Source organism: Cebidichthys violaceus, unplaced genomic scaffold, assembly GCF_023349555.1.
Source record: "Cebidichthys violaceus isolate CVI_PGR_0920_01 unplaced genomic scaffold, fCebVio1.0.p SCAF_2, whole genome shotgun sequence".
Classification (NCBI taxonomy): Eukaryota; Metazoa; Chordata; class Actinopteri; order Perciformes; family Stichaeidae; genus Cebidichthys; species Cebidichthys violaceus.
In genome coordinates this window covers 1,904,130-1,928,673 of record NW_027176372.1, presented here as the reverse complement: position 1 = coordinate 1,928,673, position 24,544 = coordinate 1,904,130, and the positions used below count along the sequence as shown (strand labels likewise).

The 24,544-nt window shown below is 41.0% G+C and overlaps 1 protein-coding gene across 3 annotated transcripts in view; it reads right to left on the bottom strand.

Moving 5' to 3' along the window:
• Positions 1-23,601, bottom strand: part of LOC137875105 (NLR family CARD domain-containing protein 3-like) — a 41,045-nt gene extending 17,444 nt beyond the window's left edge. Inside the window, exons 1-14 of one of the 3 annotated variants that reach the window (XM_068714075.1) lie at positions 23,520-23,601; positions 21,291-21,451; positions 20,836-20,938; positions 20,635-20,748; positions 20,256-20,375; positions 18,956-19,075; positions 18,554-18,652; positions 18,197-18,269; positions 16,101-16,317; positions 14,218-16,018; positions 13,944-14,117; positions 13,295-13,468; positions 12,121-12,294; positions 2,043-2,216 (exon numbers count right to left, since the gene is read on the bottom strand). In XM_068714075.1, coding sequence (XP_068570176.1) covers positions 2,043-2,216; positions 12,121-12,294; positions 13,295-13,468; positions 13,944-14,117; positions 14,218-16,018; positions 16,101-16,317; positions 18,197-18,269; positions 18,554-18,652; positions 18,956-19,075; positions 20,256-20,375; positions 20,635-20,748; positions 20,836-20,924 — 3,329 coding nt within the window. In that variant the 5' untranslated portion in view covers positions 20,925-20,938; positions 21,291-21,451; positions 23,520-23,601. Of the gene's footprint in view, positions 1-2,042; positions 2,217-12,120; positions 12,295-13,294; positions 13,469-13,943; positions 14,118-14,217; positions 16,019-16,100; positions 16,318-18,196; positions 18,270-18,553; positions 18,653-18,955; positions 19,076-20,255; positions 20,376-20,634; positions 20,749-20,835; positions 20,939-21,290; positions 21,452-23,506 lie in introns of all 3 variants that reach the window. The other 2 variants (XM_068714074.1, XM_068714076.1) reach the window with 2 other exon arrangements.
• Between the last annotated feature and the right edge of the window lie 943 nt (positions 23,602-24,544).

Below are 24,544 nucleotides of genomic sequence, written 5' to 3'. Positions count from 1 at the left end.
ACCTCCCATGCAACGGGTATGATATGAAGGCCCTAAACTACAATTGAATTGAGAAGGTGGGCTACAAGTTAGGGATGGGATGGTATGCCGGTTTTAATATCCCCATATGATATGAATTTTTCATATACCGTCATTACGGTATAGACGAAATAACTGCTATTACTGTTCAACAGGAAGCAAAACTTAACGTTCTCCACATTAGCTACGGTTGGAGCTACTTATGTATTGAGAAGGACCCTAAGTTATGGTTATAACTTCATAACACAACAATTAATAACCCACAATTAACGCTCTTTAACAGGACAACACCACGGCACACAACAGTTTGTGACACATAAACAATTTGTAACACTAAAAATTGTACATTTATACAATTTAACCGCCGAACAGCATGCTGGGTACAGCTCGGTAGCTAGCCCGTTAGCACAACAGTCTGCTAACAGCTGGGAGAGGCTCCGTCGCGTTACTTAAAGAACAGAACAGAGCGATGCAGGAGGAACAAAGAGAGACCGGAGATGAACCAGTAGAGTCTGAGCCCAGGAGAGGAGCTGTGTCTGCTGTCTGGAAGGGTTTTGGTTTTAGAACAATCCGACGTTTTGCGAGTTTGGAGCCACTGTTGATGCCGCTGGTGGAAACACGAGCGACTTACGTCACCTCAGCAGAACACGTGAGTTATGTTCATGTGTTCATAGATGCAATCTGAAATGTACACCTTGAAAACTGCAAACCTATCTACGTCATGTTTTTATGTTTGTTAAATTATCAGTAGTGATAACTAAATGATATGCTTATTATACATATTACAAACAAAAACACTTTAAAAACTCTAAAAAATAATTTAAATTTTTTTTTTTTTGCTTTTTGGAGTATTTTGGTTGGACACATATGCAACGCTGATTAGAGTGTATTATGTGTGGTATTTGTTATAAATGTAACGTTACGTTGGCACATAGAGGGTGATAAGAAGCTGTACCTGGAGGAACTTAGGACTCAGGGGAATGCAGGTGAAGGAAGCAGGAGGTGACGGAAGAGACGCCTCACAAACAGCTGTTCACCGCTTGCCGGCAGTTTTTGGCGTTAATTAGTTCATGCATTAACGCGAAAAAAAAATACCGTGATGTACCGTGAAACCGGTATAATCTTAGAAAATACTGTGATATACATTTTTGGTGATACCGCCCAGCCCTACTACAAGTTATTCCAGTGTAGTAGATTGCTCTAACAAACTAAAAGCACGACTTAAACCGTCCTGGTTCCCTGAAAGCAGGTGGGCCAAAGGATGTTCATGTTGGTTGGACGAGCCATCCAACACTTTGATCCTAAGCAGGATAGTGGTCAGTTCACCATTCAGTTTACACCATTATTTCCAAACGCATATGAGCAGAGACACTAGTAGACATTGTTATCCCACAGTCACATGTTGGTAACACCACCATGAACTTGTATGCAGTAGATCACTTCAGACTTCAGAGCTGAGAGCAGAGAAGAACAGCTGACCTCTGACAAACTGCAGTAACTCAATCTGCATGAAGAAGAAATGATGAAGAGAAACAGTCTGTTCATAATCCAATCAGATGTGTTCATCTTTTAAATGGGAACTCAACTTCACCAGGGTTTCCTGCAGCGTGGCAGCAGACGTGTGAAAGCAGCTTAAGTCAGGAGAATTCATGACTTGTTTCAAATAGAATATGAACTTTCAGGACAAACTGATCACAAAGCAAATGGTCAAATGAACCTGGAGCACAACAGGTTGATGAAAGATGTGAAATGGATGATGCTTTATAGAACTTTGAGACATCTGTTACAAAATGTATTGATGAGTATTGATCCAGATTCTTCAGAGCGGATCAGAAAAAAAAGAAAAAGCTAAATGTTTTGAAAGAAGTCAGTATCAGAAATGTTTATTTTTAAAAATTACTTTAATAGTTATTTTCCTAAATCTTACCAGAAAATGTATCACTTTATGGATCTATACGTAGATAAATCAAATAGTTATTGATGAAACATGAAGGTGCTGCACTAGCAGCAGACAGTGAACCCACCTCAGAGTCTCCAGTCTACAATGTGGACTCTCCAGAAAACCACTCAGCAGCTTCACGTCTGAATCCTCCAGGATGTTTCTACTCAGATCCAGTTTTCTCAGATGGGAGGGGTTTGACTTCAGAGCTGAGTCCAGAGAAGAACAGCCTTCCTCTGTGATCTCACAGTCTGACAGACTGCAAACACACAAAACAACACACAGAGTTTCTTATATCGAAACACAATGAATCATTATTTTCATCATAAACATGAGTGGCTTTCATTTTGGTTTCATCTTCTTTTGTAAACTTTTGTGAAAATCCTGTCACTGTAAATACATTTAAAATCATTGATCAGTATTGATCCAGATTCTTCAGAGAGGATCAGAAAATAACATATTATTATTATTAATGAAATGTATTGAAAAATACCAAATGCTCTAAAAAAGTCAACATCAGAAGTGTTGAAAAAAAAAATTACTTTAGCAGTTATTTTCCTAAAAATTAAAAAAAGGTTTGGTTCTTTAAGTGTCATTCAATTAAACTTTTGTTTTTTTAATGATGAACATTGAGTCTTTCAAGTATATTGTTTATATATAGTATATTTATCAAGTATAGTATAGTATATTCAAGTAACTTTTTGTTTCTTTGTAGTCTTTTTGTGTCTCTTTGTAGTCATTTAGTGTCTCTTTGTAGTCTTTCAGTGTCTCTTTGTAGTCATTTTGTGTCTCTGTGTAGTTGTGGTCGTGGGCGTGGTCTGTGCTCAGCTGCAGGGAAGAGGTCTGTTGGAGTGGTTCAGGGGAACAGTGCCAGGGTTAATTGGCACAGCTGTATCCTGTTGCTAATTATCCCTCATTCCTTTTCAGCAGTAGCAGGCTGGAGCTCTGGTGGTCTTATAGACCAATTGCTCTAACATCACATATATGTAAACTTATGGAACGCATGGTAAACAAAAGATTAATGTATTATTTAGAGAAACAACAGATATTAGTAGGGTGTCAGAGTGGATTTAGGAAAGGTAGGGGAACCTTGGATTCAATTTTATGTCTAGAAGATGAGGTAAGAAAGGCACAGGTTAATAAAGAAACTGTGGCATCAGTGTTTTTTGGTGAAGAAAAGGCTTATGATATGCTATGGAGGGAAGGTCTTTTGAAAAAAATGCATTTAATGGGAATCAAGGGAAAACTGTTTAATTGGATAATGGACTTTTTAAATAAAAGAATTATCCAGTTAAAAGTAGGAGCTGAAAGGTCGGGGAAATATGAGGTAGAAAATGGGACTCCACAAGGGAGTGTGGTAAGTCCTATACTATTCTCAATTGCAATAAATGACATCTTTGGAACGGTCTCACCAGATATTGGAAGGTCATTATTTGCAGATGATGGGGCTTTATGGAAAAAAGGAAGAAACTTGGAACATATTGTTCAAAAACTGCAAGAAGGGGTAAAACAAGTTGAATTAAAGCTGCAAGCAGCGATGGACGGGCCCTCGCACCTTCCCGCGTCTCGGGGGTACTGGCGGGACGCCGGCAGACGCGGCCGCAAATGTCTTTGATCATCGGACAACGCGTCCCGGAGTTTAACATATTTTTCCCGCTGGACTCTGCGATGCTGGAAATTATGTAGTGCAAATATTCCACCAGTTTCTGCATCCACTATGTGGCGCTACAGAACACACGCAAACATGCATTACGTTGCTCTACATCAAGTGCAGACCACATGTCAATGTCACGTAAATCGGATTCCGTCTGTCACATAACGCTGACTTCCTGTTGCCAGTAGATGGCGCTACGACTTTGACTGAAAATTGGCTGGTAGACATCCTCAGGCAGTGACTGTTATCAAGTATGGCAAGTTTGGGACAGATTTAAGCAAGTCCAGTGGAGTTACATCAGCTTGTTGTTTAATGGCGAATCACGTAAAATGGCCGCCACACCACGGCTATGTCATTCCATCAAACGTAAAGCTTTGAGTAACTTTTAATTGCAAAGATCTTTAGATTGTACAGACCAAATTTGAAGTGGATTTGACAAAGTCCCTAGGAGGAGTTTGTTAAAGTATAGCGAATAGAAATCAAGGGAAAATTCACACAAAAATCAAAATGGCCGACTTCCGGTTGATTTTAGAGTATGGTCCCAAGAGACTTTTTTTTAAGTCTATATGTGATACATGTGCCTATTAAATTTCATACATCTAGGTCAAACGTATTTCGAGGGCTGCATCGGCAAAATTTTGTAGGGGGCGCTGTTGAGCCAACTTGCCAATCTGAAACATTAAAATCACATTAGAAAACTACATTCATGATTTTAAATGTGTCTGCCATGTTTGGTTCTGGTTGGAGCATGTTTAGTCGCTCAAAAACACCTTCGTTTTTCATGGCGAATAATGCATCGCTACGGCAACGGCCTTTCACGAAATAACAATCTTTGAGTAACTTTTCATCACAAGGGTCTTCAGACTGTACTGACCAAATTTGAAGTCGATCTGATTAATTCCCTAGGAGGAGTTCGTTAAAGTATAATGACTAGAAATCAAGGGAAAATTCACACAAAAATCAAAATGGCCGACTTCCTGTTAATTTTAGAGCATGGTCCCAAACGACTTTTTTTTAAGTATCCATGTGATACATGGGCCTAACAAATTTCATACATGTAGGTCAAACGTAGCACTGGGGCTGCGTATTTGAATATTTGTAAGGGGCGCTATCGAGGCAATTTGAAACAGTCAAGCCAAAAAGCCAAATTAAATATTTATTTACATCACCTATGACACCTGTGTAAAGGTCCAAGGCTTGTTGAGCATCCTAAGCCACATAAAAATAAGCTTAATTTTTCATGGCGAATGACGCGTTGCCACTGCAACAGCGTTTTGCATCAACTCACAATATTCATGATGAAGCATCATCAATGTCTTAGGGCTTACCTTACCAAATTAAAGACTGATCTGGGTAACTTCCTAGTCAGAGTACATCAAAGTATAAAACTTGTCATTTCCATTTGCCAGTAGGTGGCGCTATGACTTTTTGAAAATATGGGCATGGGAATGTGCTCAAGACTGGACCAGCATCACGCATAACAAGTTTGGGGCAGATTGAATAAAGTACCTTGGAGTTACAACAACTTCCTCTTTCGTGGCGAACGGCACGAAATGTGCGTGACATGGGCGCCACATAAAACGAAGGTCGTTCAATGTCAGTAGACCATTTTTGCAAATTTTCATCATTAAAGTCTTTAGATCACCCTGACCAAATTTGAAGTTGATCGCATACATTTTGTGGGAGAAGTTTGTTAAAGTACAACGCCTGAAAACGATGAAAAATGCCTAAAAATGCAAAAAATGGGAGTATTACTGTATCGCCCCTGAGTGGTTGTATGGAATAAAAATTTGAGTGTTTGTTACAGAACACAATGTGGACATACACACCAGATTTCGTGACGATAGGCCACATGGTTTTGAAGTTATATGAATTGCTGTAAAAGGCAACGCCCCTATGAAATTCATTGGTCCATATATTCCTATTGCAATGGGTTATCAACAAGCTTTACAGCATAGTCTCAAGAGACTTTTTTTAAATCTACATGTGGTACATGTGCCTACTAAATTTCATACATGGGGCTGGGGCTGCTTTGTTGAAAATTTGCAGGGGGCACTAGCGAGGCAATTTATAACGGCCAAGCCAAAAATCCACATGAAATCTGTATTTGCATCACCTATGACATATGTACAAAGTTCCATGAGTTGAGTATCCCAAGTTACAAATAAATCTATCCAAATGAGCATTCCTGATTCTCTCGTACAGTCAAACGTCCGTCTCCTGAATCAAATAAATCATCTAAGCAACAAGTCCATACACTACTTCATGGTGATCTAGCAATAGCTTGTCTTAACAACTGGTTTCAAATGCACAGCTAACAGTATGAAAGCAAAGCTAACGATTAGTATGCTAATGCTAACGGCTAATCGCGATTAGCAACACAACTTGTTTTACACTGTAACATTTAGTCACAGTCCAACGTCCGTCTCCTGAATCAAATAAATCATCTAAGCAACAAGTCCATACACTACTTCATGGTGATCTAGCAATAGCTTAAGCCCCTAGGTCCCCCATTTGGACGCAAGTGTACATAAAACGTACAGAGTTTAGTGTACAAAGTGACTGCCAAAGAACCCACGAAGAACGAATATAATGATGTTATAGTTCTGGAAAAACATCAGAAACTTGGGAACAACATGAACCAAGCCACAACTCCCATCAGCCAAGCAAACAAATAACAAAATATCATAAATCATAACTCAATATCACTGAACCTGACCAGAGAAAACAGCTGCTACGTGCTAGCTACGAAAAATGCATGAAAAAGCATGTCAGCTTGACGCAGATTACGGAGATATCCTCCATTTCTCTCCCCGGTAAACCATCGCAGAGATATTCAGCATCAAGCACAAAAAAGTCACACAGCTTTATCGAATATTGTACTCACTTTTGGTCTAATCACAGCGAAAAAAATTAATATTTCTGTACTTCCACGTCTCTGTATGTCCAACTGCATGTGCTCCGTGTGAATCCGTTCGATTCGTGTCTCTCCGACGCTGCTCGGCTTCTTGGGAGGGATGTAGTCTCAGCAAATTGGATTTCAGATCTGACATCAGATGGGACGTTTTTGATTCTGATTGGCTATCACTGCTGTCAATCATCTAACTTTCAATTCCCTGCAATTCTATTGGCTTATAGGAGGGCTCAATGGCGAAAATCGGAGAAAGGGGGGCTGAGCTGCAGCCCTGAACAGAGAGAGAGGGCTGGATCTGAATAAGTTGAATGAACACAGAGACTTAGAAAGGGCTTAGAAAGGGCTTAGGGCCTTCAAATAAAGCCCAAACTGCTCTATTTAGATGTAGTGAACACCATTAGTGATATATACAAGTGAAATATATAGTTTGGTACATCATAAAGTTAAATTAACACACATTGTGCAACATGTGTAAATATTGGAATCCTCGCCTGAAATTTCTGTACTGTATCCTCTCTAGCTTATGAATGCTTCACTTTATCTAAGTGAAAATGTGAATAGAGACATATAGTTCTATGATCTGGGACAGCTTGAAAGCTTGGATCTACATGATTTCTAAAAAAAAATATCCTGAAATTGCTTTTTTTTCAGGAGAAAGTTAGAATTTTCAATTTGTGCTGTGTGCCATCTTAATTTACTCTTAACCAGTAACATATCTACTGATATTTACACATATTAACACATCTCACAAGTGTTAGGGTTATTTTATTACCGAACGTATTAAAATAGCCCTTACAGTTGCAACACTACACTCATTGTAGTATGGGTATGCTATTTTCGAGCTGAGGTCTAGAAATAGGCTGGGGCTTAACAACTGGTTTCAAATGCACAGCTAACAGTATGAAAGCAAAGCTAACGGTTATTATGCTAATGCTAACGGCTAATCGCGATTAGTAACTTGTTTTACACTATAACATTTAGTCACAGTATAGAAAACAATTCACAAACTTGTATTTACCTCTTGTACATCACAACAGTCCAAACCATAGGATAACTGGTCGTCAGCCATTAAGTTATGAACATTATTGCACTCTCACAATAGTCACTATTCACTTGATGGTGATAATTCGCTTCTCCATTTCTCCAACACACTGAACCTGGCCGCATACGACTAAGCCCCACCCCTCTACATGAGAATGGGCTTGGATTGGCTGTTAGTTTCAGGACAAGCCAATTAAACAAAGTCAAAACAAAGATTGACATATCATACTGCTACACAAGTTAGGCTGTTAGGGAGAACACACGTTCTGAATCATGTACTTATCAAACAAACTATGCTCATTTGCATGAACTGCAACTTTTGAACTGTAAAGCTTATGAGTCTCTTATTGAAATACATTTTATCCACCCATATCTATTTTTACCCATACTTGTACAGTTTTAACTTGGTTTTAGAAAACTATTTATATCCTGATGTCTGAATACATTTTTAACAAGGGCTACACCAATATTCTACTAGTTCCTGAATCCACTATGTGGCGCTAGAGAACACATGCAAACATGCATTATGTTGCTCTACAACAAGTGCTCTTTTAGGGTCTATATCAAGTGTAGACAACATCATGTAAATTACATGTGAATCGGATATTGTTTGTCAAATAACACAGATTTCCTTTCGCCATGAGGTGGCGCTTTGACTTATATGGAAAATTGGCTTGTAGACATCCTCAGGCCATAACTGGTATCAAGCATGGCAAGTTTGGGACAGATTTGAACAAGTCCAGTGGAGATACATCAGCTTGCTGTTTCATGGGGAGTCACGTAAAATGGCCGCCACGCCACGGCTACACCATTCAATCAAACGTAAAAGAATTTGATAACGTTTAATCACAAAGGTCTTTAGATAGTACTGACCAAATTTGAATTGGATCCGCAAAATTCCCTAGGAGGAGGAAAGTATAGCGCCTAAAAATGGTCAAAAATGAATGGAAAAAATTCCAACAAAAATCAAAATAGCAGACTTCCAGTATAATTTAGGGCATAGTCTCAAGAGACTTTTTTTTAAGTCTCAATGTGTTACATGTGTCTACTAAAGTTCATACAGCTAGGTGAAATGTACCGCTGGGGCTGCTCTTTTGAATATTGGTAGGGGGCGCTGTCAAGGCAATTTCTAAAAGAAAAGGCAAAACCCCATATTAGTTATTTATGTTTATCACCTTTGACACATGTGCAAAGTTCCATGACTATTTGTTCATCCTAAGCCACAGAAAACTGAGCTTCCATTTCACGGTGAATAATGCGTTGCCATGGCAACATATTTTAACGAAAACTTCATGATGAAGTATCATCAATGTCTCAAGGCTTTCCTCAGAAAATGTGAGGTCCATCAGATCAACTGGCTAGGAGGAGTACATCAAAGTATAAAACGTGTCATTTCCTTTTGCCAGTAGGTGGCGCTATGACTTTGAGAACATTTTGGCATGGAAATGTGCTCAAGCCTGAAATAGCATTATGCATAACAAATTTTGGGCAGATTGGACAATGTACCTCTGAGTTACAACAACTCCCTCTTTCATAGCGAATGGCACAAAATGTGAGCAAAGTGGGCGCACGCCATGTCAAGGTCGTTCAATGAAAACTCACCATTTTGATACATTTTCATCACAAAGGTCTTTAAATTGTCCTGACCAAATTTGATGTTGATCGCATAAACCCTGTAGGAGGAGTTTGTCAAAATACAAAGCCTGAAAACGTAGTTTAATGGGAGTCGCATAAAATGAACGCCACGCCACAGCTACACCATTCCATCAAACATAAAGCTTTTGATAACTTTTAATCACAAAGGTCTTTGGATTGTGATGAAACTGGTACGATAATAACAATAATAATAAAAAACATTAGAATAACAATAGGTCCTCCGCTCCGACTACGTCGGTGCTCGGGCCCTAATAATAATAATTCTTTGAATTACAATAGGGCCTTCGCCCGACTTCGTCGGTGCTCGGGCCCTAACCAGTACAATTTCAATAGGGCATTCGCTGGCCCGACCTTGTCGGTGGCTCGGGCCCTAATAATAATTCTTTGAATTACAATAGGGCCTTCGCCCGACTTCGTCGGTGCTCGGGCCCTAATTCTTTGAATTACAATAGGGCCTTCGCCCGACTTCGTCGGTGCTCGGGCCCTAATAATAATACCCCATAGAATTTCAATAGGGCCTTCGCTGGCCCGACGTTGTCGGTGGCTCGGGCCCTAATAAAACCCCTTAGAAACTCAATAGGGCCTTCGCTGGCCCGACGTTGTCGGTGGCTCGGGCCCTAATAAAACCCCTTAGAAACTCAATAGGGCCTTCGCTGGCCCGACGTTGTCGGTGGCTCGGGCCCTAATAATACCCCATACAATTTCAATAGGGCCTTCGCTGGCCCGACGTTGTCGGTGGCTCGGGCCCTAATAATCCTTACAATTTCAATAGGGCCTTTGCTGGCCCGACGTTGTCGGTGGCTCGGGCCCTAAAAACTCTTAGAAACTCAATAGGGCCTTCGCTGGCCCGACGTCGGTGGCTCGGGCCCTAATAATTCTTTGAATTACAATAAGGCCTTCGCCCGACTTCGTCGGTGCTTGGGCCCTAATAATAATTCCTACAGTTTCAATAGGGACCTCGCGGCCCGACGTTGTCGGTGCTCGGGCCCTAATAATAATAATAATTCCTACAGTTTCAATAGGGACCTCGCGGCCCGACGTTGTCGGTGCTCGGGCCCTAAATATGGGGGAAGAAATGGAGATTTAAATTCTCATCGGAAAAAAACAAAAGTAATGTTCTTTACGAGACGGAGAACAAGGAGACACTTTCAGCTGAATCTGTATGAAAACAAGTTAGAAATAGTAGTCATTTCGGTTTTTAGGAGTACACTTTGACAGCAGATTAACATGGAAAGACCACATAAAAAATGTTAGTGATGAATGTCAAAAAGTTATAAATGTAATGAGATGTCTGGTAGGTTGGACTGGGGAGCAGAGGTTGCATCCCTGATACACTACTGTCATGTGGCCAGTAACTCCTGTGTGGCTGCTTAAAGAACCAAAGGTGGACATGGAGTTGATGCAAATTAAGGTAAGAAATAAAAATACTAATTTAATTAATGAGTTCTATGAATACACAGATAAAAATACTCAGAGCATGTGCATGTTTTTACTGATGGATCAAAAGATCCATCTACAGACAGTACAGGATCTGCTGTTGCAATTCCTAGTTACGAATATGAAATATTTAAACGCACTTCAAATTTTTTAGCAGTGTATACAGTTGAGCTGTATGCAATTTGTTTGGCCCTAGAGTGGGTTGAACAACACAGACCAGGCAAAGTCCTTATTTGCAGTGACTCCATGTCTGCACTCGATAGTCTGAAGTCAGGTATGTCCAATACTCTACAAGATCTGCTATTAAAAATAATGTCAATTCACTCTAGAGCCATAGAATGAGGCACTGACGTTATATTTATATGGATACCGGCCGATGTAGGTATCAGAGGAAATGAAAAAGTGGACAAATTAGCCAAACAAGCGCTAAAGGAAAACAAAGTAGACATATGTATCAAGTTATCCAAAGCAGAGGGAAAGGGCATCATCAGGAAAAATATCAACTAAATATGGCAACAACACTGGGACCAGGAGACGAGGGGGAGACATCTCCATTCAAATCAGAGTAAAGTGAGCAGTGCAATATATAGAGGAGGAAACAGGAGAGAAGAAGTTACAACATCAAGATTGAGAATAGGGCACAGCAATCTGCGCAGCACACTACACATGACAGGGAAACATCCAACCGGTCTCTGTGAGCACTGCCAGGCACCAGAAACTGTGCAACATGTTATCACCTCCTGTAGTAGACACAGCTCAGAAAGGAGGGGCATGCTGGGAGTAATGCAAAGACTAGGGATGAGAGGAAGAGAGCTGAATGATATACTGGAGTGGGGATCTAGTAATCTGGGAAGAAGGTGCTTTACAAACTTTTTGCAGGCAACGGGACTGATGGGGAAAGTTTAGTAGTTGGGAACATAGGAACTGATTGAAACCGGAAGATGGCAGTATTGCAACAAAACGAATGCAAGCTGCCGTTAAACACCAAAGAAGAAGAAGAAGAAGAAGAAGAAGAAGAAGCTCTGGTGGCCGGTGAGACCCAGAGAGGAAGAGGAACACCAGCCCACGAGAGTCAGACTGATTGATGCACACTGGCCTGAGTGCGCTCCGAGGAGCCGGGCGGCAGGAGAGAGCGCACGGCAGTGTGAAGTTTTGTTTAAGATTGTAAATAAAATAGGTTTGAGTAAACCTTAACTGCTGAAGACGGTGTGGTGTGTTGAGGACCCGCGAACAACACGGAGTCGGCTACACTGGAGCCTGAACCACTCCTACAGATCTCTCCCCTGCAGCCGAGCACAGACCACGCCCACTACCACAGTAGTCTCTTAATGTCTCTTGGTAGTCTTTTAAAGTCTCTGTGTAGTCTTTTAGTGTCTCTTCATGGATCTATACGTAGATAAATCAAATAGAGTTATTGATGAAACATGAAGGTGCTGCACTAGCAGCAGACAGTGAACCCACCTCAGAGTCTCCAGTCTACAATGTGGACTCTCCAGAAAACCACTCAGCAGCTTCACTCCTGAATCCTTCAGGTCGTTTCCACTCAGATCCAGTTCTTTCAGATGGGAGGGGTTTGACTTCAGAGCTGAGCCCAGAGAAGAACAGCCTTCCTCTGTGATCTGACAGTCTGACAGACTGCAAAAACACAAAACGACACACAGAGTTTTTTATATCGATACACAATGAATCATTATTTTCATCATAAACATGAGTGGCTTTCATTTTGGTTTCATCTTCTTAAATTCTGTCACTGTAAAAACATTTAAAATCATTATTTCAGTGAAATAAGTTATTCCAGTGTAGTAGATTGCTCTAACAAACTAAAAGCATGACTTGAACCGTCCTGGTTCCCTGAAAGCAGGTGGGCCAAAGGATGTTCATGTTGGTTGGATGAGTCATCCAACACTTTGATCCCGAGCAGGATAGTGGCCAGTTCAGCATTCACTTTACACCATTATTTCCAAACGCACATGAGCAGAGACACTAGTAGACATTGTTATCCCACAGTAACATGTTGGTAACACCACCATGAACTTGTATGCAGTAGATCACTTCAGAGCACTTCAGACTTCAGAGCTGAGAGCAGAGAACAGCTGACCTTTGACAAACTGCAGTCACTCAATCTGCATGAAGAAGAAATGAAGAGAAACAATCTGTTCACAATCCAATCAGATGTGTTCATCTTTTAAATGTGGAACTCAACTTCACCAGGGTTTCCTGCAGCGTGGTAGCAGACGTGTGAAAGCAGCTTAAGTCAGGAGAATTCATGACTTGTTACAAATATAATATGAACTTTCAGGACAAACTGATCACAAAGCAAATGGTCAAATGAACCTGGAGCACAACAGGTTGATGAAAGATGTGAATTGGATGATGCTTTATAGAACTTTGAGACATCTGTTACAAAACGTATTGATGAGTATTGATCCAGATTCTTCAGAGCGGATCAGAAAAAGGTTAAATGTTTTGAAAAAAAAGTCAGTATCAGAAATGTTCATTTTAAAATTTTACTTTAATAGTTATTTTCCTAAAACTTACCAGAAAATGTATCACTTTATGGATCTATACGTAGATAAATCAAATAGTTATTGTTGAAACATGAAGGTGCTGCACTAGCAGCAGACAGTGAACCCACCTCAGAGTCTCCAGTCTACAATGTGGACTCTCCAGAAAACCACTCAGCAGCTTCACTGCTGAATCCTTCAGGTCGTTTCCACTCAGATCCAGTTTTCTCAGATGGGAGGGGTTTGACTTCAGAGCTGAGCCCAGAGAAGAACAGCCTTCCTTTGTGATCTGACAGCCTGACAGACTGCAAACACAGAAAACAACACACAGAGTTTCTTAAATCAATACATAATGAATAATTATTTTCATCATGAACATGAGTGGCTTTCATTTTGGTTTCATCTTCTTTTGTAAACTTCTGTGAAAATCCTGTCACTGTAAAGACATTTAAAATCATTATTTCAGTGAAATAAGTTATTCCAGTGTAGTAGATTGCTCTAATAAACTAAAAGCACAACTTAAACCTTCCTGGTTCTCTGAAAGCAGGTGGGCCAAAGGATGTTCATGTTGGTTGGACAAGCCATCCAACAATTTGATCCCGAGCAGGATAGTGGCCAGTTCAGCATTCAGTTTACACCATTATTTCCAAACGCATATGAGCAGAGACACTAGTAGACATTGTTATCCCACAGCAACATTTTGGTAACACCACCATTAACTTAGTAGATCCGACACTTAGACCACTTCGTCATCTTTGTATTAAATCATCTGATCCTAACCTGAGAGTTTCAAGTGTACAGTGTGGACTCGCCAGTTCATCAGAGAGCAGCTTCACTCCTGAGTCCTGCAGGTTGTTGTCACTCAGGTCCAGTTCTTTCAGACTAGAGGACTGGGAGCTGAGGACTGAGGACAGAGCTCCACAGCTTCTCTGTGAGAGGTTACAGTCTCTCAGCCTTGGGGAGGAACAGAGATGAATACAAACAAAATGTTTATCCAAAGTAAAATATCAAACATATTTAGTAATGGTAATGTATCCGTAGTGTATCCGCCTACAGAGCTTTGTTGGAGGCTTTGACCACAGGCAGCAGCCTCAGAAGAGCCTCTTCTGAAGCAGAGTATTTCTTCAGGTCAAACACGTCCAGATCTTTTTCTGATGACAATAAGATGAAGACCAGAGCTGACCACTGAGCAGGAGACAATTTATCTGTGGAGAGACATCCTAAACTCAGGGACTTTTGGATCTCCTCCACTAGAGAACCATCATTCAGTTCATTCAGACAGTGGAACAGATTGATGCTTTTCTCTGGTGACACATTCTCACTGATCTTCTCCTTGATATACTGGATTGTTTCCTGATTGGTCTGTGAGCTACTTCTTGTCTGTGTCAGCAGACCATGTAGGAGTTTCTGATTGGTCTCCAGTGAAAGACCAAGGAGGAAGCGGAGGAACAAGTCCAGGTGTCCATTTGGACTCTGTAAGGCCTTGTCCACAGCACTCTGATCAAGATGTGTTAGCTTAGGTTTTCTTTTCATTATTTTATTCCGAAGGGATCTTGATAGTTTTTCTGTCATCAGATTGAAACCAGAGTTGATGAAGGTCAAATGGACATGAAGAGCAGCCAGAAACTCCTGAACAGTCAGATGGACGAAGCAGAACACCTTGTCCTGGTACAGTCCACTCTCCTCCCTAAAGATCTGTGTGAACACTCCTGAGCACTTTGAGGCTGCTCCGATATTGATGCCACACTCTGTTAGGTCGGATTCATAGAATATCAGGTTGCCTTTCTGCAGCTGATCAAAAGCCAGTTTTCCCAGAGACTCAGTCATCTCCCTGCTCTCTGGACTCCAGTGTGGATCTGTCTCAGCTCCTCCATCATACTTGACCATCTTCAGTTTGGACTGAACAACCAGGAAGTGAATGTACATCTCAGTCAGGGTCTTGGGCAGCTTTCCTCCCTCTCTGGTCTTCAACACCTTCTCCAGAACTGTAGCAGTGATCCAGCAGAAGACTGGGATGTGGCACATTATGTGGAGGCTTCGTGAGGTCTTGATGTGGGAGATGATCCTGCTGGCCTGCTCCTCATCTCTGAATCTCTTCCTGAAGTACTCCTCCTTCTGTTGGTCAGTGAACCCTCTGACCTCTGTCACCATGTCGACACACTCAGGAGGGATCTGATTGGCTGCTGCAGGTCGTGTGGTTATCCAGAGGCGAGCAGAGGGAAGCAGTTTCCCCTTGATGAGGTTTGTCAGCAGCACATCCACTGAGGTGGACTCTGTAACATCAGTCAGGATTTCATTGTTGTAATCCAGAGGAAGTCGAAACTCATCCAGACCATCAAAGATGAACAGAACCAGAAACTCTTCAAACCTGCAGATTCCTGCTTCTTTGGTTTCACTGAAGAAGTGATGAACAAGTTCCACCAAGCTGTACTTGTTCTCTTTCAGCACATTGAGCTCTTTGAAAGTGAATGGAAAGATGAACTGTATGTCCTGGTTGGCTTTGCCTTCAGCCCAGTCCAGAGTGAACTTCTGTGTTAAGACTGTTTTCCCAATGCCAGCCACTCCCTTTGTCATCACTGTTCTGATTGGTTCCTCTCCTCCAGGTGAGGCTTTAAAGATGTCTTCTTGTCTGATGGTTGTTTCTGGTCTGTCTGGTTTGCTGGATGCTGTTTCAATTTGTCTGACCTCATGTTCATCATTGACCTCTGCAGTCCCTCCCTCTGTGATGTAGAGCTCTGTGTAGATCTGATTCAGAAGGGTTTTGTTTCCTGCTTTAGCGATTCCCTCAAACACATTCTGGAACTTCTTCTTCAGGTTAGATTTGAGTTTACTTTTCCACAGTACAGCACTAGTTCCTGAAATTAAAATAAATCATAGAATGGAATTAGTGAGTGGTTGTCTTCTATTTCATTTTAACGTTTTTTAAAGTCATCTTACTGCTCTGCAGACAGTCAGCCAGCTCCTCCTGCTTCATTCTCCTCAGGAAGTTTAGTGTGATCTTCAAAATTGCCTCCTTGCTGCTCCTCTTTTGCTCTTCCTCCTCACCGTCCAACACCTCCTCATTATCAGAGCATTCTGGGTAATCTGGACTCAGAACCTTTTGGAACTTCCTTAACTCGTTCTTCACAAAAGTGACAATGTTTTCCTCAAGCAGCTGAAACAGAAACATATTTAAATGTAAACCAACAGAAAATAACATCACACCTGTCCGTCATGGACTGAAAGACTAACCACTAACTGGTGTGTTGTGGTTCATTCAGGGCATTGATACGTTTCTAGTTTGACAGTGTAGCTTTCAGTTTGTAGCTTTCATCTTTCATCTAGATTTGGTAACTAAAACAAATATAACTCCTTCTTCATGGGAGTACTTTACTTTTTTAACTTACCACATCAAGACCTAAAAAACCACAACACAAACTGGACACCTCAAGTTGCCAGACAAACTTATTATATTTCGCCTCAGTGTGGACATTTTTTTATTTTCCACCAAATAAAATCCGTTTGATATCGCAGTTTATAAAGTTTTATATATAGATATATTATACATACAAAAACTATAGTTTAGTGTATTAATGAAATTATCGAACAAGAATCTTGACATTTTATTGCTATTTTACCTGTTATAACAACATCAAACTCTTATGAAGAGGAGAAAAAAACGTGCTCAGTTTGCTGCAGCAGTTGAGAAATCGTTCTTTTTTCGCTCATCTCCAGCTTGATACTGTTCAGCAAATGCTGTGTGTTTGTTCTGGAAGTGTCTTTCAACATTACATTTTTTGTTGTTTGCAAACTTCTCGCCACATATCAAGCATACAGGTAAGCCAGCATCGTTGGCAGTGAAAGCAAATGAATACGTCCACGCAGAATTATACTCTATTTTCCTCCGTGACTTTTCTTTTTTTGGATTTATCCATTGATATTTTACCGAGGGCGGGGGTCTGCAAATCATGACTAGCCACCTGCAGGGATAGGAGCTTGACAGCGACGTAGTGTGACACACATTTTAGTTGACAAAAAAACAATAAACCTTTGTTTATTTTCAGTGACACAGTATCACCACAAACTGCACAATAAGAAGTATTCCCTTTGAAGATTGTCCACTGTGCAAAAAATAAAATTAAAATAACCGTTATTTATTTCCATGTTATTTTTTGTCAAAGCCTGAGGCCATGTCCACACTACTACGTTTCCATTTGAAAACGCATATGTTTTGCTACGTTTACACTGAGTGTGTCACGCCCCTATCACGTGACCAACAGTATGAGCAAGGAGCAATATATTCACAAGGAGGGTAAATATGTTGCTGCTTGCCCGGTGTGCCCCTAAGACATAGTTTCTTGTTGACCTCCTACTGTCTTTTTAATTTCCCTGGACTTCGTTGCTGGCCTACCTCCCTCCAAAGATAAAATAGCAATTTTTTTCTGTTGATAGATTTTCTAAAATTGTACTTCATTTAATAGTCAATAGTCTGGCCCTCTCCAATGCAGACAGCACTGATACTGAGTGGAATTTGATTTGAGTTCTTATAGCTCTGACAATTGAAAGTAGCTTTTATGGCTCACTAGCACAAGCACAAATATAACTGCTGGTTTGAATGTTAAATGATAAAGTGGATTTATAACATGTATATCATGCCTCTCACATGGGTCAAATTTCCCATAGAGGTGCACACATTCTCCTGTCAAGTTTGTTTTTAGAGATCCCAACAAGCCTGTTTTAGGCCCTGCACACTGATGGCAGAGGTTGCCATACAAGGTGCAAACCTGTACATCAGCAGTGGTTAGACGTTCAGTGTCACATGCTCAAGGTGTACAGAAGAAATGGAGGTGGGTTTTTTAACGTACAAAACATACAATTAATATGTTCTGCTCAGAACCACCAGACTCCATTTAAAAACAGAAATCTTACCTCGACGATGGTAAAACACATTTCATTCAAACTCGACAGAAAATAATTAAAAGTCATCAAAACCGTAGCTGCATCTACTGTTACAGGTGGACAGTTTACACAGGTCAGAGTTCAAATGTACACACCTCAAACACTGAATCAGAGTTTGCTTGAGGCTTCTGGACATGCCGACTACTGGGAACATTTAATCTCTGAAGCCTGTAGAGAAAAAGGGTTTAGGCTTAATGACAACAAAGTAATTCATGTCATATTATGAGAAACCAGAAAAATAAAGACTTATATAGAGAGAGAGGCGTTCTTTTAGACTTCTTAATATTTTGTCCGTATGGATGATTCCTCTCAGACAGAGAGCTGGGTGCAGGATATTCTGCTGTCTGCTCATCAACACTGATAGAAACACATTACTATTAAATGAAGACATGTTCAGCTAAATTCTTCATATGGAATAAGAGAAAAAAATGTCTTTTGGTTTAAAAGTTTACCCTTGTTTATCGGACTGATGTCCATGTAGGACAGTACTGGACCGGTCACTCTTCGTGGACACACAGCTGGGTTCAGAGTCTGCTCTCTGCTGGTCGACACTGATAGAAACAGTGCTGATAAGTACAAATTCCAGAAAAGTGTTTCTTTTAGTTTACGATTCAATCATTTGTGGAATTTGTCTTGGTGTTTGCTCGGGGAAGACAAAATGTGACAAACAATACAGATACAAAACACAAGCGTTTGGTACATTCAGAGACCCGCTAAAGGACACAGTTTAAGTTGAGTTCATACACTGAACTGTTGAGGAGGAGTTAAGAGCCCTGATTGCTTCAGGATGCTGTTACATTTTCACAACCATCCTAAGCATGAAGGAGTGAAAGTATCACAGATGCTTTCCATACCTTATTAAGCTCCTTTCTGTTATCGACTGATCATCTTTGAATAAAGCAGGGAGACTCATAGATCGGTCGCTCTTCATGGACCAGCTGCGTTCAGGAGAGTCTGAGTTCTGCTTCTTGAACCTGATTGAAAGAAGAATAAAGAACTTTAAAAAAGCCATTTCACGTTCTTCCCAAAGATGGAAAATGTAGGCTGCTGTAAACAACCAGCAACAGACTGTGAAGACAGATAAACTTCAATCCTGTAAACCTTCCTTGAACAGACGGAGTGATTTTAAGGCTACATATTGTCATTAATAATACACATGTGTGCTACTATATATGTATGTAATGTATATGCAAGTGTTCATCAGCTAGAATGATGTACAATATCTTAACTCACTGAGTCTCTGAAGGAAGTTTTCCTTTAAAAACAAGAGGAGGGTGCATGGACGCTTCACTCAGTTTAAGTTGAGTTCATACACTGAACTGATGAGGAGTTAAGAGCCCTGATTGCTTCAGGATGCTGTTACAGAAAAAAGCAGTTCTACTCTTAAAGTTACTACAAGGACCTTTGCCTTTGTGTTGTTTCTGTTGGTCCCTGTGGACTAAAGTGGTAGTGTTTCTGAGCACCAGAGTCCCTTTAGAAAACCTCTCATTCTACTGCAGCAGGGTCTAACGGTCTGCCCCGCTCAGTCCTGGTTCTGGTTCTCCCGTTGCCTCCCTTCCCTCCAGCGGGTCCAGCAGTACGTCCTGGGTCTCCAGCAGCCTGGTGTCGGTGTTTGGCTCCCAGAGAGGAGAAGCTCTGCTCCTGGAGGAGGAGGAGGAGGAGGAGGAGGAGGAGGAGGAGAAGCTGTTGCTGCTGCCGGGAGCTGAGCTCTCCTCCTCCCTCCGGAGCTCCAGACTACAGGTCCAAGGCTGCAGGTGAAGCCGGATCTGGGTCTGTCAACGGTGGACCGGTCTCTGCTGGAGGCCCCGCTGGAGTCTGAGCTGAAGGAGTTTCTGGTGAACCTGCATGATGTCATCTGATTTCACCAGAATCCGACCCAGTGGCACCGATGACGAGCATTAAGAATAACTCTATAGAAACAGACCATCTTCTCGTTGATGGTCTCGTTTACTGATGGAGGTCATATAGAGGATCAGGACTAAACTGAGACTGGTTCAGGACCAGTTAAGAGTTACTCACTGTAACTTTAGTACTACGCAGCCTTTTTCCTGAAGAAAAGGGACTAAAAGTGATTTGGAGTGAGAGCGGCCTCTGATCATTTTCACAACCATCCTAAGCATGCAGGAGTGAAAGTATCACAGATGCTTTCCTTACCTTATTAAGCTCCTTTCTGTTATCGACTGATTATCTTTGAATAAAGGAGGGGGACTTATAGACCGGTCGCTCTTCATGGACCAGCTGCGTTCAGGAGAGTCTGAGTTCTGCTTCTTGAACCTGATTGAAAGAAGAATAAAGAACTTTAAAAAAGCCAGTTCACGTTCTTCTCATAGATGGAAAATGTAGGCTGCTGTAAACAACCAGCAACAGACTGTGAAGACAGATAAACTTCAATCCTGTAAACCTTCCTTGAACAGACGGAGTGATTTTAAGGCTACATATTGTCATTAATAATACACACGTGTGGTACTATATATGTATGTAATGTATATGCAAGTGTTCATCAGCTAGAATGATGTACAATATCTTAACTCACTGAGTCTCTGAAGGAAGTTTTCCTTTAAAAACAAGAGGATGGTTCATGGACCGTTCACTCTTAATGGACACAGAGCTGGATCCAGGTCCAGGTCCATGTTCAGAAGAGTCTGGTCTGTTCAACACAACACACACAGAGCTTAGAGGGTGAACAATGATGGTGGAGTGATGTGTCCTGGACAGTTAGAGATCCTCATCTCACCTCTGAGCTTTGGTCTGGCTGTCATGTTCCCCACACAGAGCGGTTTTAGAGGGAGGGACTCCCTCCTCTCTGTCCTCACAGAGACTCATAGCAGGGTCCTCACCTTTTCACAAACACAACAACATGCAGTTATTCATCACCACAGAACTCACATGACTGGAAACAAACACTGTACAAAAGCTGTCAAACACGTTCTGACGCATTTTTCATGAGTGAGTCAAACTCAAGTTGGTTCTAGGCGCTTTTTCTAATACATGCAAATCATTATCAAATCACTGTCTTTTAACTTAAATAGAAACTATAGACAATATTTCCACCTGAAAGCAAAGATAAATTATCAGCCAATCAGCATCAAGAACCATTTCTGCCGTCCAGTTAAACAGAGAAACAACACAAAGAGATCAAAGTGATCCTGATGATCAAACATGTACAGACTCCTCTGGTAGGATTCTCACCTGCTGAACTCACTTCAGGTCAGTTTACAGACACGTTCCTCCTTCATGTGTGGAGGAAACACTGGAGAGAAGAAGCTGCTCATGTCCTCCTGTCAGTCCTGGTGTCTGTGTCCATTTGATCTGAGGACGCCGTCACACCCTCATCACTTCAAAGTCCAAGTCTAAAACAATAAAACCAGGAAGACGTCAAAACCTGTCCAACAGGTGGTAGATGTCAGTCTATCAGAGGAGTTTGTATTTCCTCATTCCTCTCCCTCACCTGTAGCTGATTCATGTTGTGTTGTTGAGTGTTGGAGACGGTTATTGTAATTTGTATTATGCTTTCTTAAATCAAATCCAGTTTTCACTGAGTCCTTGCTTTCCTTTATAACGCGTCCTCACAGCGAGCCAATCAGACAAATCACAGATGAGGTGATGTAGTTCTCCTATCTGTCCACCAGATGATGCTAACTAACCATCTAAAGAGATAAAGATCAGCTCAGTTCAGAAAGATTTAATGAAGCAGCAGCAACTTGGATCACATGCATGTCTCACTGATGAAACACAATGTGACATTTACATGTATTGATTTATAAAAGTTTTACTTTGAATGTTCATCAATCACATTCTTCTATCATGATTTACAACCTGCATGTTGTAACATTTCTGAGCAGCAGATTATAAAAGTTTACAGTCAAAACAATCAGTGTGAACCAAATAATCAAATAAGCAGAAGATCACATGACGATGAAGAAGTATAGAAACATGTGAACATCTCATGTTATCACCAACAGACCATCAAACTGAAGGACTCGGATCAAACTCAGCGCTCCTGTTTGAAATACAAAGTCCAGCTAACACAAGACACTGGAGACACTCTGGATGTTGGATCTGATCCTGGAGCAGTGTCATTAAAGACTTGACATTAAGCTCTTATACACGCTCTCTACATGCATGTCAATGGATCAGCAGTATGCATCGTGTTCAGTCAATTTAAATGATGTAGCTCAAAGTCACAGAGCACAAGTTCACCTCAGGGGGCTTTACCACCGCGCTGCAGCGCTCAAAGAGTTAAAGTGTTTGATGCAGTCAAAATGCTCACATCTGATTATGTATTTTAAATGTAACAAATACTGAAGAATTCAAGATGAGACATAAAACACTGAAGTAAAAAGTATAGAAGCTTTTGCTGATTTAATTCAATAAATGGAATGAGACATAAACACACTTGATGAGTGATTAAAGAAAGTGGTGACTATGGTTTCAGAGGTAGTCCTAGGTTGTCCTGCTGTTCATCAGATAAGAAGTGACAGCAGCTGATGTGAAATGGGATAGTGACTCTGATAAAAACACTGTTAGGCCTGGACGGTCTGTAGATCATTAAAATGATCATTGGATCTTTAGAGTTCACTATAAAACCAACATGTTCAAATGAAGTAAAACTGAGATAAAAACGACTCATTATTTAGAGATGTGATATTTAAAAGGCCCAGATTAACAGATTTATAGTCAGGAGCAGGAGGCAGCAGAGGTTCCAGAGGGACTGTGATTAAATAGTTGTGGTTAGCAGCAGAGGGGTTAGACATAGAGCGTGCTGCAGAGGGTCTGTGATAGGAGGTGATGGTTCTAGGAATGAGTTTCTCTCAGGAGAGGATGAAGGAGATTGCTTGATTGCGTAATGCACATGTGAGGATTAATTACAGGCCTGTGGATGTTTTCTGAGGTATAACAGGAGATTCATAAGACGGCTAACATGCTGTGACTTATTTACAGTCTATTACATACATTTTACAGGGTATTATAGCATTTTCCCTGTTACTACACCATCAGACACACAGGTCATCTCGGACGGGTTTTGTCCTCTGGGACAGTTGAGACATGAACTGAGCAAACAGGACTCTTGGACTAGTGAAACCAAGTGTGTGTGTCAGGGTTGTTAAGATGGTTGTGTTGTGAACATTCAGAGTGTTAACAGTTAAAAATAAGCTCAGGTTGATCCAACATGTCAGACCAGTTCAGACACTCAGATTACAAACTTCTGTTGAAACTATTTGTGAAACATGAACATTATCTTTCTAAAAATCATTGTTCTTTATCTCAGAGAGAGATTCTACTGCATATAACACATATATCTTTTGAAACGTTGTTCTATTCACCAGTTAAACAGAAACAACACAAAGAGATCAAAGTGATCCTGATGATCAAACATGTACAGACTCCTCTGGTAGGATTCTCACCTGCTGAACTCACTTCAGGTCAGTTTACAGACACGTTCCTCCTTCCTGTGTGGAGGAAACACTGGAGAGAAGAAGATGCTCATGTCCTCCTGTCAGTCCTGGTGTCTCTGTCCATTTGATCTGAGGACACCGTCACACCCTCAGCACTTCAGAGTCCAAGTCTAAAACAATAAAACCAGGAAGACGTCAAAACCTGTCCAACAGGTGGTAGATGTCACACTTATCAGAGGAGTTTGTATTTCCTCATTCCTCTCCCTCACCTGTTCATGAGAGCTCAATGGGGTGCAGTAGTAGAGGATGAGAGAGTTGACCTGACATCTGCTACTGTGAGGGACCTATAAGGGGAGCTCTCATGGGATTCAGTGTGCGGAGGTTGTGATGAAGAGGAAGACAGGGGATCCGTCTGCTGGGTGTTTGTGTGACATGGGGTACATCCCAAGTCTCTTAATTGCATCCCCGTTTCCCTCACTTGTGTCCTTTCCTTGTGTCCTCGTCCCTCCCACCAGGGATGCATGGAGAGACGCAAGGAAACCATACGAGGAGAGAGGAAACGAGGAAATATGTTTTAAGACACATGAGACGTCCTTTCCTGTGTATCGTCACATGAAGCGACGTCTGTTTCTGATGACGGAGGATCAGCTGTCAGTATTGTTTTATTCTGTTGTATTGTTGTTAATTATAGATTAACATTAATATCTTAGTATTAGCTGATTCTTCAGTTTGAAAGCGTGTTGTTGACTCGTGTTGGTGTCTGTAGTTCAAGGTGATTAGTGAACATATGACGTATTGTATGTTGTATTGCACATATCCATTCAGGTATTTAATGACCTGCAGTATTGTCTTCATGGGAAATTACAAAAACAAGTGACTTGATGTATGAGTCTTCAGACTGCTGAGCTCAATAATGTGAGATTTATGATTTGTGTACATAAATATGTCCCATGTGAGTTGTCTCATTTAAAAGCATTTAAAGGTAATTTACTGTATTGTTATCTTATCCCCAGATGTTTGTCTTTAATTCAATATCATTCATCAAAA